This window comes from Daktulosphaira vitifoliae, unplaced genomic scaffold, assembly GCF_025091365.1.
Source record: "Daktulosphaira vitifoliae isolate Bord-2020 unplaced genomic scaffold, ASM2509136v1 Scaffold_2, whole genome shotgun sequence".
Classification (NCBI taxonomy): domain Eukaryota; kingdom Metazoa; phylum Arthropoda; class Insecta; order Hemiptera; family Phylloxeridae; genus Daktulosphaira; species Daktulosphaira vitifoliae.
In genome coordinates, this window is record NW_026099573.1 from 22,592,054 (window position 1) to 22,607,985 (window position 15,932).

The 15,932-nt window shown below is 26.3% G+C and overlaps 2 protein-coding genes across 2 annotated transcripts; both read left to right on the forward strand.

Moving 5' to 3' along the window:
• Window positions 1–103: 103 nt before the first annotated feature.
• Window positions 104–8,675, forward strand: LOC126899567 (uncharacterized). The gene is made up of 3 exons (XM_050674603.1): window positions 104–163; window positions 3,529–3,760; window positions 6,241–8,675. The coding sequence occupies exons 2-3, from the start codon at window positions 3,683–3,685 to the stop codon at window positions 7,615–7,617; spliced, it is 1,455 nt and encodes a 484-aa protein (XP_050530560.1). The 5' UTR covers window positions 104–163; window positions 3,529–3,682; the 3' UTR covers window positions 7,618–8,675.
• A 2,944-nt stretch (window positions 8,676–11,619) lies between these two features.
• Window positions 11,620–14,349, forward strand: LOC126899565 (uncharacterized). Its single transcript, XM_050674601.1, has 2 exons — window positions 11,620–11,799; window positions 12,834–14,349. Exons 1-2 carry the CDS (start codon window positions 11,710–11,712, stop codon window positions 14,244–14,246), a joined length of 1,503 nt encoding a protein of 500 aa, XP_050530558.1. The 5' UTR covers window positions 11,620–11,709; the 3' UTR covers window positions 14,247–14,349.
• The last annotated feature ends 1,583 nt before the right edge of the window (window positions 14,350–15,932 follow it).

The following is a 15,932-nucleotide window of genomic DNA, read 5'->3' on the forward strand; positions in this document are numbered from 1 at the left end:
ACAGTGGTATTGCCTATTGATAATATAACAGGTCGTGATGCACCACTTTCACCCGACTAACGCGCCTGTGCACGCAATTTTACCATACTTATAAATGATTTCTATGGAAACAGCGGTCCGCGCGGCCGAGACTTGAACCATCATAATTACAGTCGCCGTAAAGGTACAATGGAGATGACACTACAATTTAAGTGTGCAAATATTTTGTATTAAACATGTTTTTATTTTTATTGAATACTCGAAACAAAATACTTACTAATTTTTCAAAATTTTAAAAGCTCAAATATTTTTTAGTTGATACATCTATAAGATATAAGGAATAAAAAAAAGATATTTTCAAAAAACTCATTTTTTTAAGATTAATTGATTGACTAGTGCCAAAAATCACTTTGTAAAATAAAATACAATTGAAAATATATTTAATTAAATAATTAAAAACAAATAATTAAATCAATTAAATGAAATATTGATTTTGAACGAGTATTCGTTAAAATAAAAAACATAGCCTGGTAGACCGTTCCCATTAATCGCGTATTTAGACAAATATTTATAATCCCATTGATTCGTGTCACAAATACCAACAATCGTAGGGAAGATGACGAATAACAAATGTCGAACACTCGTACAAGTACACCGTTCCTACTGTTTGATAAATATAGACAAATAACGAATATTCGGAAAATAGACGAGTAACAGGAACTCGGTTTAACAAAGTTGAATTTGTAATTAATAATAGAAATATGACAGTATCACTTTTGTACGAAAAATGGTATTATATTGAATACTTTATTTTCATCATATTTTATTATAATTATTTTCTAAACAACTTGACTATTTTGGTATTACCTTCTCAGTAAATAGAAAATTTCTTTTTTTGTATTTTGCTATAACTACACTGCAATTTTAAAAACTATAGGTAATTAACTTTTTAAAATTATTAGCGAAAAAACGATAGGAAACATTGTTTATAACGTTATGCATTACTTAACACCAATTAAAATCTTAACTCTCTAGCAGTTTGAGTAATTTCTTTCATTTTTGATGACTTTAATGACAAAATTTAAAACACTTGAGTTGTCATTTAAATGCTCTATGAACTATCGTAACTCAAAAATTAATAAAATAAAATAAATGGTGAGTATATTGTAGAGAGTTAGATTGAGAATGAGAGTTACTTTTAATTCGGGTTGAGGGTTACGAAATAATATAAATATTAGCTCTTATAAATTTAAAAAAATCTTACCTGATAATTTTTTCTTAGTTCTTATAATATCTTAAATAATAGTATTAATCAATAATTGATAAATAAAATAACACAATTCGATTTAGTTCAACTTAGTTTAAAACTTTAACACGAAAGAACTTCAATAATGATGATCACAATGTTCGTGTAACATTGTCTAGAGCACAGTAACAGCAGACTACAGTAAAGGTTTGCTCTGCTTTTTTATAATACTATGAACCCCCAAAAATCATCATTGTCTTATTCTTACAATATTACTGTTTATTGACAAGCAAAAATAAAATATAGAAATTATTACAGATAAATAGTATACAAATAATTTTGACATCAACATAGTTTTTTTACGCATAAGATTAGCGTTGATACAATGCATTTAATTATTAAAAATAGAATTAAAAAAGATGACAAAAATAATTTATAGATTTCTTTTCGGAACGAAGGATTTTTAAAGAGACTAATAATTGACTTATGATTGAATCGTGTATATTGTAATATAACTAAACAGTATTGTTGACTATTGTTATGGACAGGAATCTTAATTGAAGAATGAATGTGGCAAACGTTCTATGTGCCAAAAAAGTGAAAAATTGTTTTATTTCTGATTTATGTTCTATGTGCCAAAGGCCACAATCTTGTATGTGTTTCAAATGTCAATTAAATTTTTTACTTGTACAAAATTGCATTCATAGATGGTGTTCGTTATGTGAGACATGCCATTGTTACCATTGTTTTTTGTGTTTTCTGAACAAATATGTTTTTGGCACATAGAACGTATGACACATTAACTCTTCAATTAACTAAAATTTAATGACAATACTCTTCAATATTAACAGAACAAATGTAACTTTATTATCGCTAATCATAATATTACATAGATTACTATACCGATATTACTACACAATTAGATATTTAAATGGTTTATGTGCAACCTGGTTAGTTCATTTATTCCGTCTTCACAAAAGGATAAGAAACGTCCTCCACGACGGCTTAAATTCAAAATAAATATTAAAAAAAAAAAAAAATAGGAGGATTAAAAGTTAGGGGTTCCCTAATCATTTTTTTCTTAATACACCAATTCAGTTAACATTAATTTTTTAAAAACACATTCAAATAAGACAGTAAAATGTATTAAATTTTTTTTTAATTTTTCAATTTTGATACAATAAAGGTACTTTTTTCTTTAACTATAATATCCGTTTTCTTCACCATGACAAGTCAAAAAGTTAATAAAAAATATTAATTAAAAAAATATATATACTGATTTACACATTTTTCAAAAAGTTCAAGCAATAAAATTCAAACATTATATTTCGAGTATGTTAACACAAAAATAGTATATTTTAACTATAGCAGCCATTAGCACATAAATGATAATAAGTCCAGAAAATTTTTTTTCTTTTAATTTATAGTACGGCATACTAGAAAAATTCTATCTCAAAAAATTATTAAATAATATACACATAACCCGCCCAGAAAGACTAAAAACATAAAGCTATTTCGACGCCGCGAAGAAGAATTATATTTATATATATAAAGTAGAAGCAGACACTTACAGAAAATAATAATAATAATAAACACAAAAAACACAACAAATTACATTTACGAGCAGGAAATATGATCAGTTTCGACTATGATTATTCCTCAACAACTGATATTTCGGTCCTGCTAGTTCAAAGGAGGCGCCTAAACGGCTAGAGCCTTTTAGAGGTAAGGTGACAAAATTATAAAAATAATACCGGAAGTTTCCAAAAAAATGTAAATTATTATCCAATGACAATGACAATGGCATTGTATTTGACACGTTTACTACTTGTCATATACATAATGGCGTTTAAAACGAAATTAGAGGTACAGGTCGGAGTAACTGTACACACAAACGCGGACTATTAATTCAGTATCAAAAAGTAGACAAACCTACCTGCATATCACAACACCTTATCATGACTAATGTAAATAATAAATATAATAAACGCTGTCTCAACTAAAAGTTTGATAACTAACTAAAATATACAAATATATACAACGAAACATAAAAGGGTAGCTTTTTTTGTCCGTTTCAAGCTATTATAGCAATACAAAATTAGAAATAGCTTAAATAATTTTTTAAAAGAATAATGAAATAAGATTGTAATAAATTCAACAAATTATCTGTGTATTGTTGTCTTATTTGTATGGGACACTTGAATTTTTAATTCACGGTTAAAATTAAACAATTGTTTCGGAAATTATAATATTTTATCATGTTCATTATTTATATAAAAAAAATTTATTTTTATAAAATATAGAATGAAACAGCTGCAAAAATAGTATTAAACTTGTATAAACTATTAAGTCGCTGTTAATATAATATCATTCAACATATATGAGAAGAAGAGCACATTATTAAGAAACTTCTTTCTAATTATAATTAGGTCGTATAATAATATCGTAAATTCGACGATGAATTTTCAATCAACATTTTTAACATTATATTCAATTTTTTTGCATCCTGAAAAATGTGTAGACAGTGAATTTAAAGTAAAGTATATATCATTTTACAAAAAAATATTGTCTTTTTATAAAATAAATTATTAAAACATCAACACATTTTTTTAATTAAATAACTAAGAAAATTTCTATTTATTCATTTAAGAGCATCTTTAATAAACAAAATCACATTATTATTTTATATCTGTCTTGACAATAACGCTACTTTTAATAAACTATACTTGAAAATATATAGAATGAGTTACTTTATTTTTATTTTACTAAAATATTTGGTCATTAAGTTATTCTGATAAAAAATAATGGAAATTAAAAAAAAAAACAAAATGTGCATGAGGTATAGTAGACAAGTATAGATGATAACTCATAGTAATTAACAACATTATCGTAGTAAAATGCTAAGGTGCGAATCTATTAATTTGTTGTTAAAAAAGTGCTTTATAATATAATTACATATTAAAAGTTAGCCTCCAGCACATTAAACCAAAGTGATACACAATATCAATAACTTATGGAAATTTTGTTAAAATTTGGGCTTTAGTATTTATAGAAGATTAATTGTTGAAAAGTTTTACTTTTTTCAATATTATAGTATGTTTAACAAAATTTAATTTAACGCAGATTTTAATTTGTTAGATGAACATTTTCGAAAATAAAATAATTTTTTATCTTTTGTAGTTTATTTCTCATAGTTAAACAATAAGCAGAGAATTTTTTTTTTAATATTGTAGTACACAAAAAATTTTTATGTAGGCTAAAAGTTGTTAGATAATCCAAAACATTTTTTAAAAATTTAGTTGAAAATAATTTTTTCACATATGTAAGTCTCTTTTAAACCCTTCTATAATTCGGTTTTCTTCGGATTTTAATTAAAAATATTCCATAAGTAGTATAAATTATCAGATTTACCAAAACACAGGATGTACTTTTTTTATTTATTTAAGTATATTTTTGCAAACATAACAACATACATTAACTTTAAAATACTCAAAAAGTAATTTTTATATTAACCTTCACATCATCTTTGAAAGACGTTTATATTATATTATATTATATGTTAAATTTTTTCTACAGTTAAAAGTTTTTTTAAAAACTAAAAAAACCAAATAATAGATACAATTTATTCGTGTTTATGTTTTTGACAGTTATCTCTTTAAATATTAAAAATAAAAAAAAATTGTGTATAAATAAAATTGTAATTTATTTATTTTTTTAAATGTATAAATATAATCGTTACCTTTTCTATTAAAATTAAGGAAAATGACAAAAAATGAGATTCTCCGGAAAAATAATTTACAAGAATTACAAATAATACTTGATTTTTGTAGTTGGAACATTTTTGAACTCTTTAAAAGATTTTGCATAAAAAATGACTATCATATGTGATGGGTCAGAAATTTTTTTTTATTTGTAAACTAGTTTACTAGTTTATTATAACCACATTCGCTTCTCAGATTTGCATCAAAGCTAAAATATTTCTTAAATGCTAAATTAAATAAACCAAATTATATACAAAAAATATAAAAATATACTTCTAATAATCACAGAATATTGTATAGTAAAAATCTTTTAAAATTATTATAATTGATGTATAGATCAATAATAATTTTAATTTTTCTACCTTACATTTACGCTTCGTTTAAACAACTTTTTTTACTCTTCTTCTTTATCCCAACTACTTCGGGTCGGCCACTCTTATCCTAAATTTTCACTTGACATAATCTTCCACAACATCTACACACACATCAACTATCCTCGTATTGTATTCAATAAAATACCTCCATCTCTTTTTTGGTCTTCCTCTACATTTTCTTCCTTCAATATTCATTTCTATAACTGTTCTTACAGCTTCCGTTTCATCTCTCCTTATAACATGACTATACCATTTAAGTCTATTTTCTCTCATCTTATCTACGATTGACGCTACACCTATACTCCCTCTTATGTTCATTCCTTAAACAACTTTATTTATATAAACAGTTATATTAATATTTTTTTTAGTCATGTATTATAATTACGACTGTACATGAATAAATGATTTAAATGCATAAAAGATAACAATTATGTGCATTTTGATACTAATTTACCAAAATCCATATCTTTTAATGCTTTAAATATTAATTCAGTATGCTGTATTGATGGAATAAATTTAATATATTCGTGTACTTAATATTTTGTGCTATCTTTATTGGTCTTATAAAGCCAACCCAACTTACCTTCACTGTTTCCTTTCAATAGACCTTTGATCACTAAAATATGCATAGTGACGATTGCATTATCTATGAGTGCAAAAAAAAAATTAGATTGTTCTCCTTAATTAATAAGTTATTAAACAATCAATTTCCCTAATATTAGAAAAATTATTGTTTTATTTAAATTAAATTGGATTTTTCAATAGAAATATGTTGATCAATAGAGTAAAATAAATAATGAGAGTAAAAGTTTTTTCTCTCTTGAAAATTTAAATTTATTTTTAATTTAACTTATTTAACTTACTTTTATATTTTTTCCAGAAAATTTCTTGGATAAATGAGTTTCATGATGAAATTAGTTACAATAAAAAATTAATTAATCTTCTAAATGAAGTAGAAACATGGAAAGTAAAAAATCAAAATAATAGCGACACTTTCTATTTTGACGAAAAAGAAACAAAACTTCTAACAAACAGATGTAAGGAAGATCTTAATTGTTTAAAAGATAAATCAAAAGCTATAGTTAAATATAAACAAAAATTAGAATCAGTGCAGTGTATTAATGCAGCTTTTTCTATGCTTATACTTCCTGATCTATTCATTGCATTATTGTGGAAAGTACCTGTTAAAAATATTTCAAAGGATGCGTTTCATTTTTATCGCCAATCAATCGCTCGAATGATTTCTTTGATGTATATGTCTTATGTTCCAACTCACAATTGGCTATGGTCAATCTATTCTATTTTGTTAGACATTGAATATCAACAAAAATCAAAAATGCCAATAAACGTAGATCAATTTATGATAATGAAACTCAAGGATGATTTATCGCAACATTTGAATCTTTGCATAACTTACAAGTATTTGACAGAAGTTGATAAACCGCGGGCGACGGAAAAGATTAGGTATGAAGAAAATATTAAGAAACTTTGTTATGCACTTTATAATAATAAAGACAAATATTCATACCTTAATTCAGTTTATTCATTTTCGAAAAAATTGGAATTTAAGTATTTGGCAATTTTAAATATTATTAAACTTGGGAGAATGATGTTTGATTTTGTTCCTTTATTATCTTTAAATTGGGAGAATACCAAATTGTTAATGGGAATCGAGGAAATTAAAAATAATTTAAATAGGTATTTTTATATAATTATACAAATAGTTAACACAAATGTATTGTATCTTATATGGAAGCATCTAGCGGTTTTAGAAGTCAGCTTAAGTCATATATTAACTGATACATTTGGAAATGAAGAAGTCAAAGACAACTTTGAATTCTATCGCAATACTTTGGAAAAATCACTAGAATTAGTAGTACAACAACTTGACATCAAAGATTCTGTTATTATCAGTATCTTACAAGGGTTAAAATTTAGAATAAGTGGTGATAACTTATGCAACAAAGTAGTAAATAATCTAAAATTATTATTAGACCAAATAAAGACTGTAATATCAGAAGACCTTCTCATTTTAAACATTAATTCTAACGAAATAAAAGAACTATTTTCAACTACTAAATTAACTCCAGATATTCATTATAATACAACTATTGATGAATTTAAACATTATACTAATCAAATTGAAAATTTCGCAAACAGTATCGATCAAATTCTACAACCAGCCAACTTTAATTTCATAAGGTTCTTTTTTGATGGAAAATTAAATTTAACAAAAACTTTTTTTATGATAACATAATATAAATATCTTTATCTACCTATAAATTTTAATTTAATTTTGAAAAATTAAATTCAGTGTATGTTTAAAAAGAAACTTTCTTGTATTAAAAAAAAATTTTTCCATTGGAATAATTCCCAAATAGTCACTCGTTTAAGAAACAAAAGTTACATGCGTTAGACTTTTAGTCAGCGTCGTACACTCGGTCCTCCTATACAGGTCCCCGGTTTGAGCGGATACTCTCGAGTATTCGTCCAAAAACCATGAAGCCCTGCTCAGGGTGCAGAGGCGGGCGGCGATTCGGACCGTTTTGGCGTACCAAACGGTGTCCGGAGTGGCGATGGGTGTCCTGTCGTCACTGCCGCCTGCCGACCTGCTCGCCGAGAAATGCACGCCGGGCATGAGTTCCGCCGAGAACGCGAGGATCGGCTGGCGCTCAGGAGAATGACCACGCTCCGGTGGCGTACTCACCTCTCGGAGGAAACGACGAGAGGCAAGTGGACCAGGTCCCTCATAGGACCCGATCGGTTAGACCGAACTCACGGCGAAAAGACTTATCGTCTCACCCAAGTGATGTCCGGCCGCGGCTGCTTTAACGTGTACTTACACCATATTTGCAAAGCAGCCGCGCTGACGTGCGTCCACTGTTCGGATCATCCGGGAGGGGCAGACAGTGCTCTGCACAAGCTCTTCCGGTGCAAGGAGTGGGACTCTTTGGAGTCTTGACCATGTTCCGAGTCGTGTCCATTGTGGTCCCGATGTTGAAGAACCGGGGGAATCCACACCACGTTGTGAACCAGCTCTTCATTAGTTTCGGGCTGATTCACAACGTGGTGGTGTGAATTATAGAGACAGCGTGGGCCGCCCTAAAGTAATGCCTAACGGCAGTTTAATAATGCTGATCGTTAATAGTTAATAGTACTCACATACAATGTGTCGACCGGCCGTCGAATTGTAAAAATGTCATGTTTAATGTTTAATGTCAATGATTTTATAGAAACATAAGTAAAATTGTTATTACATTAGATGATTCTTTAATCGCATTGTAATATATTTAATAGATTTGAAATTAAAATAAATTTGATAACCTATTTATTATTTATTAGTTGACGACCTTATCTCAAGCCGTACGGCATAGTTAAATTTCCTTTTTTTTTGGTATTAAAAACATCCTAAGTGGCGAACAGTTTCATTTCGTGGATATTTGAATTGACCTTTAAACTAATTTTTCAGCTGAGTAATGACAATCGTTAGTTAGATATCATGTTCATTTTGATTAATTAGATATTTGTGTATATTAAATCTTAATCATCAATATACGCACTTATAAGATTCTGTCCAATGAGTCTATAATGATTTAAAATCCCTTTTTTTAATACTTTATAAACTCTGTTCCTATAATACTAGCATTTTAGTAATAATATTTTTGAGATTTTTCCTACAGTCCTTGTCGATATTCTTAAAACTCCTTCTAAACTTGTCAAAATAAAATTACAAGAATATGTCTATTTATATTTAAAATATATTTAACATGAACGAGGTACCCAGCGTTTCAAAGTGGAAATCCTTGATTGGCGTGGATACAGTTAACCTCATATAAGGTATAAGGGATAACACAATTTTTTTATAATTGATACATTGACAAAAAACGATGAACTAAAAGAAGCCAATTGAAAAATTTTTATTAATATTTTTATTTTTCAATTAATTAAGTGGTTTATGATGTATTGTCATAATACACTCGTTACTATCACAGTATGAAATAATAGTGAGCTTCTCTGTTTGTGTCCACAATAATGGTCGTTCATTTAATTTTTTTCATTTAAGATTATTAAAACTTTTATTTATAAATTATATTCATAAGCTTAGAATAACATGGTTGTTTTTTCTTTAAGAAATTTATAAACTATACTTGTCAGCTCTTTTTACTCTTATCTTTATAATAAAACACTAAAATTGTGAAGCCCTAAACTTATATATAAAAACTAACTATATTAACGTCATATAAAACATCAAAGTGATTTGTATATTATTCGCTTGTATTAATTTATATATTTTATGTATTAATTCACATATTTTATGATTACTTGTCAATAAAATATTAACATTGCAAGAATGACACAATGATGATTGCTCGGGGACACAAAATACTATAAAAGGAAGTCAGTTCTGAGGGCTGAGAGAGTCTGTCTCCAGATATTCAAGGGACTGTTCTAATTGCGCTCTTTCATCGATACGTAAAGTTCGTAATCATAATTGTCGAAATTCTCACGTGTTAATTTATGAACTAAACATTGGAGTTAGTGTTATTTTGTTATTACTTGATTCCAATAAAAGTTATTATAAGAACAAAGAAAAATCATCAGGTAAGATTTCAAATCAATAAGAGTCAATACTTACATTATCTTATAACTCAATTATTTAGAATTTATAATCTGAGTACAGAACGATAAAGCAATAGATCAAATATTTATATTAATCTTTATACTTCAATTAATTATTACTGACTAGTTCGTACCTTATACATAATCACATTACATGGTATTCGTAAGATCTCCACCGCCTCTTCGTTGCCTCAGTGTATTATTGCAGATACTTACCAGTTAGGTCATTTATAATATCCCTATAAGAGGAACCTTAATTATTTATTTTTATATCTACTTGTCTTTATTGTTCTAATCCCTCAGACTCTACAACCCCGATAAAACCTCGTTGTTCACCAATTGACCAAATCCGAAAACATACTTAAACTTGGTCAATATATACAGGGTGATTTTTTTATTATAACCCACTCAATTACTTACAGAGTAAAAATATTTTAAACATTTTTTTTTTGTTATCTTAAGTTACACATTATTCTTGAATTATTAACTATATAATACTTTTTAAGTTCATCCCTTATGCCTGGTAAGGGTGTCAACTTTTTTAAATGGGAACACATATTTTGAATTTAATAAAATGTTTGAGTTTTTAATTTAATAGTAAATTGTATTTGAATTTTTAGTATAACTTTATTTGTTTATTAAATATAAACACTTAAAGTTTCAAATTTTTGAGTTAATATATATGTATAACACAAATTCAGGTAGCTAGTTGATTTTTTATGACATTGATATTAGCAGGTACACAGCATTGTTATTATCAATGGTAGTAAGGTACATTGTTGTGAGTTTATAAATACACTAACTGACAATACAGAAAGTATATCTATTGATAGTCATAATTGATAATAAACAATCTGTGACTGTGACAGCAATGTCATAAAAATTCAATTAGCTATCTGTATTGATAATCCCTTGTGGAGTATACATGTATATTAAATCAAAAATTTTAAATTTTAAATGTTTATGTCTAATAAACTAATAAAATTATACTAAAAATTCAAATGCCATTTACTATTGAATTAAAAATCCAAACATTTTATTAAATTAAAAATATGTGTTTCCATTTAAAAAAACAAAGTTGACACCCTTACAAGGCATAAGGGATGAACATAAAAAGTTTTAAATAGTTAATAATTCAAGATAATGTGTAACTAAAGAAAACCAAAAAAAAAATGTTTAAATTCTATATTTTCTGCAAGTCATTGAGTGGGTTATGATAAAAAAATCATTCTGTATACAATACACATATACAATCACATACCATCTTTATTTATTGTATTATTACAGTATATGTGATATATAGTGATAATTATACTACATATCATAGAAAGATATAACATTATTTATACCAAGCAAAGTATGAAAAATACTTATAAGTTTATATTATATTGAAATTTTCATTTTTGTAATAAAAAAAATTGATTTTCTTTTAATGAATCAGATTTATTTAATAGCACCACGCTGCAAAAAATCAATGAGCTAATAAAATGTTTCTTTATAAGACGTTAACACTTGTTAATACTTTTTAATGAATAAATTATATGTTTTTAATACTTTACTTATCATATGTCATCATCGTTGTATGTGTTATTTGTATTTTTTGGTTTTAAATATTTAGTGTTAAACATTTACTCGACTAATTAATGACAATAATTCTTTTGATAGCTTATGAACTATTTATATTTTATTGCATTATAATTACAATATATTCAAGTAAATTAAAATAAATATGGTTTTTCAAGTATTTGGCAAATTATTATACGCACTCAATATTCTAACTGAAACACCATCAGATAATCAATACAACATGAGTATACAAGTAATTTTTTAAAACTATTTAAAAGTATAACGTATTGAAGCAGATATAGATTCTGAATCATTATAAAGAAAATTATTTTGATATTTATATAATAATAGTATAATAAAAATTGATCACTTGTGGCTAACCAATTAAATAAAATTCAAACTATATTAAAAATATTATTAATTTAAAAACTAAAAGTATTAAACTCAAAAAGACTCAAAAAAATTACTGAAAAAACGTGGATACGTATTTCGGAAACAATGTTACAATTATTAACGCGCAACACTTACAGTGTAATATTTTGAGTTTTTTAATTATTAATATTTTTAATATAGTTTTAATTTTATTTACAATAACAGTTTTATTTTTTTACAAAAAAATATTTTTTTAAGCCATAATCTCACTTTTTTTACACGTTGATGGACAAAACCATATATTACTGTTATGACAGTAATATATGACGTCTGGGGTCACTTTTAAATATTACTACTATAACAGTGGTATATAAACTATTCTAAAAATGTTATTACTGATTAGCAGTAATATTTTCAATGATTTCTTATGAAGGAGGAAGTTGTTCTGACCCAATGCATCTCATAAAACCAGTGTTTGTAAAATACCATGTCATTAACTGTCCATTAACGTGTTAATAATTCGTTAGGCTAGAAAAGTATTAAAAGAGCATTTGTTTCATATTTTAAGGAGAGAAATTTTATAAAATTTATTGTTTTGAGCAACCACTAATTTGTCATAAGATATGTGTACTTATTAGAAATAAAAGCTTAAATAACAAACAAATTGAATAACTTAATAAACTCAAAACTCAGTTATAAAATAAAAATTAAATTTTTTTACTAACGATTTATATGTAGAACAAATAGCTTTATATGTACATAATAAATAGTATCATGAATTTTTAAAACGTTTACATTAATTGAATATTTTATTTTTTAGCGATTTATTTACAAAAATTAGAAAACATTTTTATTGGTTATAAATCATTTTTTAACTAAACGACTTATTTCAAAATCAATTTTTATATATTTTAGAACATTGAATGGATTAACAAATATCACGATGAAAATATTTACAGTAAAAAAATAATAAATTTATTAAACGAAGTAGAAACATATGAATTTAAAAATCAAAATACTAAAAGGACTTTTTACTTCGGAGAAAATGAAATAAAACTTCTTATAAACAAGTGTAATGAAAACTTCAACTGTTTAAAAGAAAAATCAAAAGCTATAGTTAAATATAAACAAAAAATAGAGACAGTGCAGTGCATCAATGCTGCTTATATTGAGTTTTTACTTCCTGATATAAACAAAGTGTTATCATCGCTACCAGTCAAATATATCTCAAAAGACACCGTACGTTTTTATCGACAGATAATCGCACGAATGCTCTCTTTAGTTTATATGGCTAACGTACCAGCACACAATTGGTTGTGGAATCTCTACTTAAGATTGCTAGAAGTAGAACATCAATGTGCAGGAATGTTAACATGTACCAATAAATTTTCAGAAATTCAGTTCAAAGATGATTTGACACAACATTTGAATCTATGCATGTCTTACAAGTATTTACCAAACACCAAAAACCAATGGCTGTCTGAAAAGATTAAGTATGAAGAAAATATTAGAAAAATACACTTAACACTATATGATAATAACAACAGCAAAGATTCGTATCTAAATATAATTTATTCGTTTGCCGAGCAGTTCGAAGTTAAATACCTTACAATTTTTAACATTCATAGTCACTATAGTTTAATTTTTAATAAGACTTCTGGTATGAAAATAAATTGGGAAAATACTAAGTTATTGATAATCATGGAAAAGGAAAGAATATCTAATAAACAAAATAATTCGATTATACATCCTTTTAACTCAACAAAGTATTTGGATATGATTAGAGGTGTTATCGAAGCTAAGCTTCTATTTCTTACATGGAGACATTTAATTGTTCTGCAAGTTAGTATAAAACGTGTAATTAAAGGCAAGAGTAACGCATATAATGCTAACAAAAACATGATTACCTATTGGAATTTATTGGTGACTCCTCTTACGAATACAATATATCAATTAAGTATCAATAATCAATTACTTAAAAACATAATAAACTACCTCAGAATCAAGAAAACTCCTTTTTGCTTTAGTCATGAATTTCGCAGTACTATAGCAATTATTATTAACCAATTAGAAAATACGATTAAAAATGATTTATCCGATCTCGGTGTATGTCCTCATGAAATACAAGAACTTTTTATAATTCCTCGTAAATTATACATAATTGATGAATATACAAATGTAAATACGTCTAGATATGGACGCTACGTTCATCAAATACAATCTTATGTAAATTCTATTCAAAATGCATTTCAACCAATCAATTTCGATTTTATAACATTTTTCAAATCAGGAAAGTCAAAAATTACAGAAACATTTTTCATGTATTAAATGGTAAAACATTTAATTTAATTTGTGCATTCATATAATTAATACATTGTTAAGTAAAAATCAAGTCTCAAATCGAATTTTGTTGAACATTTTTTTAAGAATCTATTTAACACATTGTAACTTTATATTAGATAATTGATCGAGAATCAAAATATATTCAGAAAATAGATCAAAATTGTCGTTAGTGTAACTTCATAATCATAATCAAAATTAAAATTTTATATTATGTAAAACGAAGAAAATCGATGTAGTTTTTTTTAATGATAACAATTATCTCTAGAAACATATATTATTCATACATTATAGCTATGCGGGTTTTTTTTAGGATTTTTTTTATAAAAATTATTATAAATCATCATACAATAAAATAATAAAAAAATTGTTGATAGGTCGATAACAATTTTAGGATGAATACTAATTTTGGCTTACAAGCATTTTAATACTTTGAGTGAGTATGTAGTGATGGTGAATGCAGCTGGTATTTGTGTATGNAATCGATAACTAGTTTTATATCATTACTTTTTTGTATGTATACATCGGCCGTTTTCCATACTCATTATATATGTTCAAATGCTCATAACTCAATGATAACATGTCCTAAATTTACTATCTATCCATCTATTTTAAAATTTTTAATAAAAATCTCATTTGCATTTTTTAAGTATCTTAAAAAGTATTTTAAGTAACTGAATCAAAATTTATTATAAACAAAAGCAATTACGCATAACCTTCTTTAAGTATTTTATTTGATTTTAAACATTTTATTTTAGCAAATATGAAATCTTTTTTCTTAGTAATAGATAAATATTCTTTGTTTTTAAAATACCTAAATAGTTGATATTTACAGCTGATTAAATTTTATATTTTTTATTTAAATTACGCATTCAACTGTTTTTTATGAAAAGCCAAAGTTTGATATAAATTGTAAATAACTTTGTAATTTTGATCTTATTAAGATCTAAAATAAATGTATATAATATATATCTATCTAAAGCTTTGCAACTAGATTGCTTCCCTTCTCAAGCCATTGTAAATAATATATAGTATCAAATACAAAATTTGCTTATTATGCTCTTTAATTATAAGTTGTATATAAATATTATTAATAATAAATTATATATATATATATATATATATATGGTTTAGAGATTTCAATTTATCCACGAAGTTAGTCAAAAAGGGGGTTTGCATGAAGCTTTGTTTTCAAATTGAGCAAATATTATAAAATCATACAAAATGGCTNAGAAGATAGGATAAGGAACGAGCATATAAGAGGAAGTATAGGTGTTGCGTCAATCGTGGATAAGATGACAGAAAATAGACTTAGATTGTTTAGTCATGGTATGAGGAAAGAAGAATCGAAAGCTGTAAGAACAGTTATAGAAATGAATGTTGAAGGAAGAAGAGATAGAGGAAGACCAAAAAAGAGATGGAGGGATGCTATTGAATGCGATTTGAGGACAGCTGATGTGAGCGTAGAAGATGTGGGAGATCGTGTCAAGTGGAATCTTAGGATAAGGGTGCCCGACCCCAAGTAGTTGGGATTAAGGCAAAGAAAAAGAAAAATATTACCAGATATTCCGGTGGCAATTGACATAATATTATTGTTATTTCGGAATGTACAATTTAGCGTTTAGTTGGGTTTAAATAATACAGCGTCAAATCAATTACCTACTCTATCGGTTG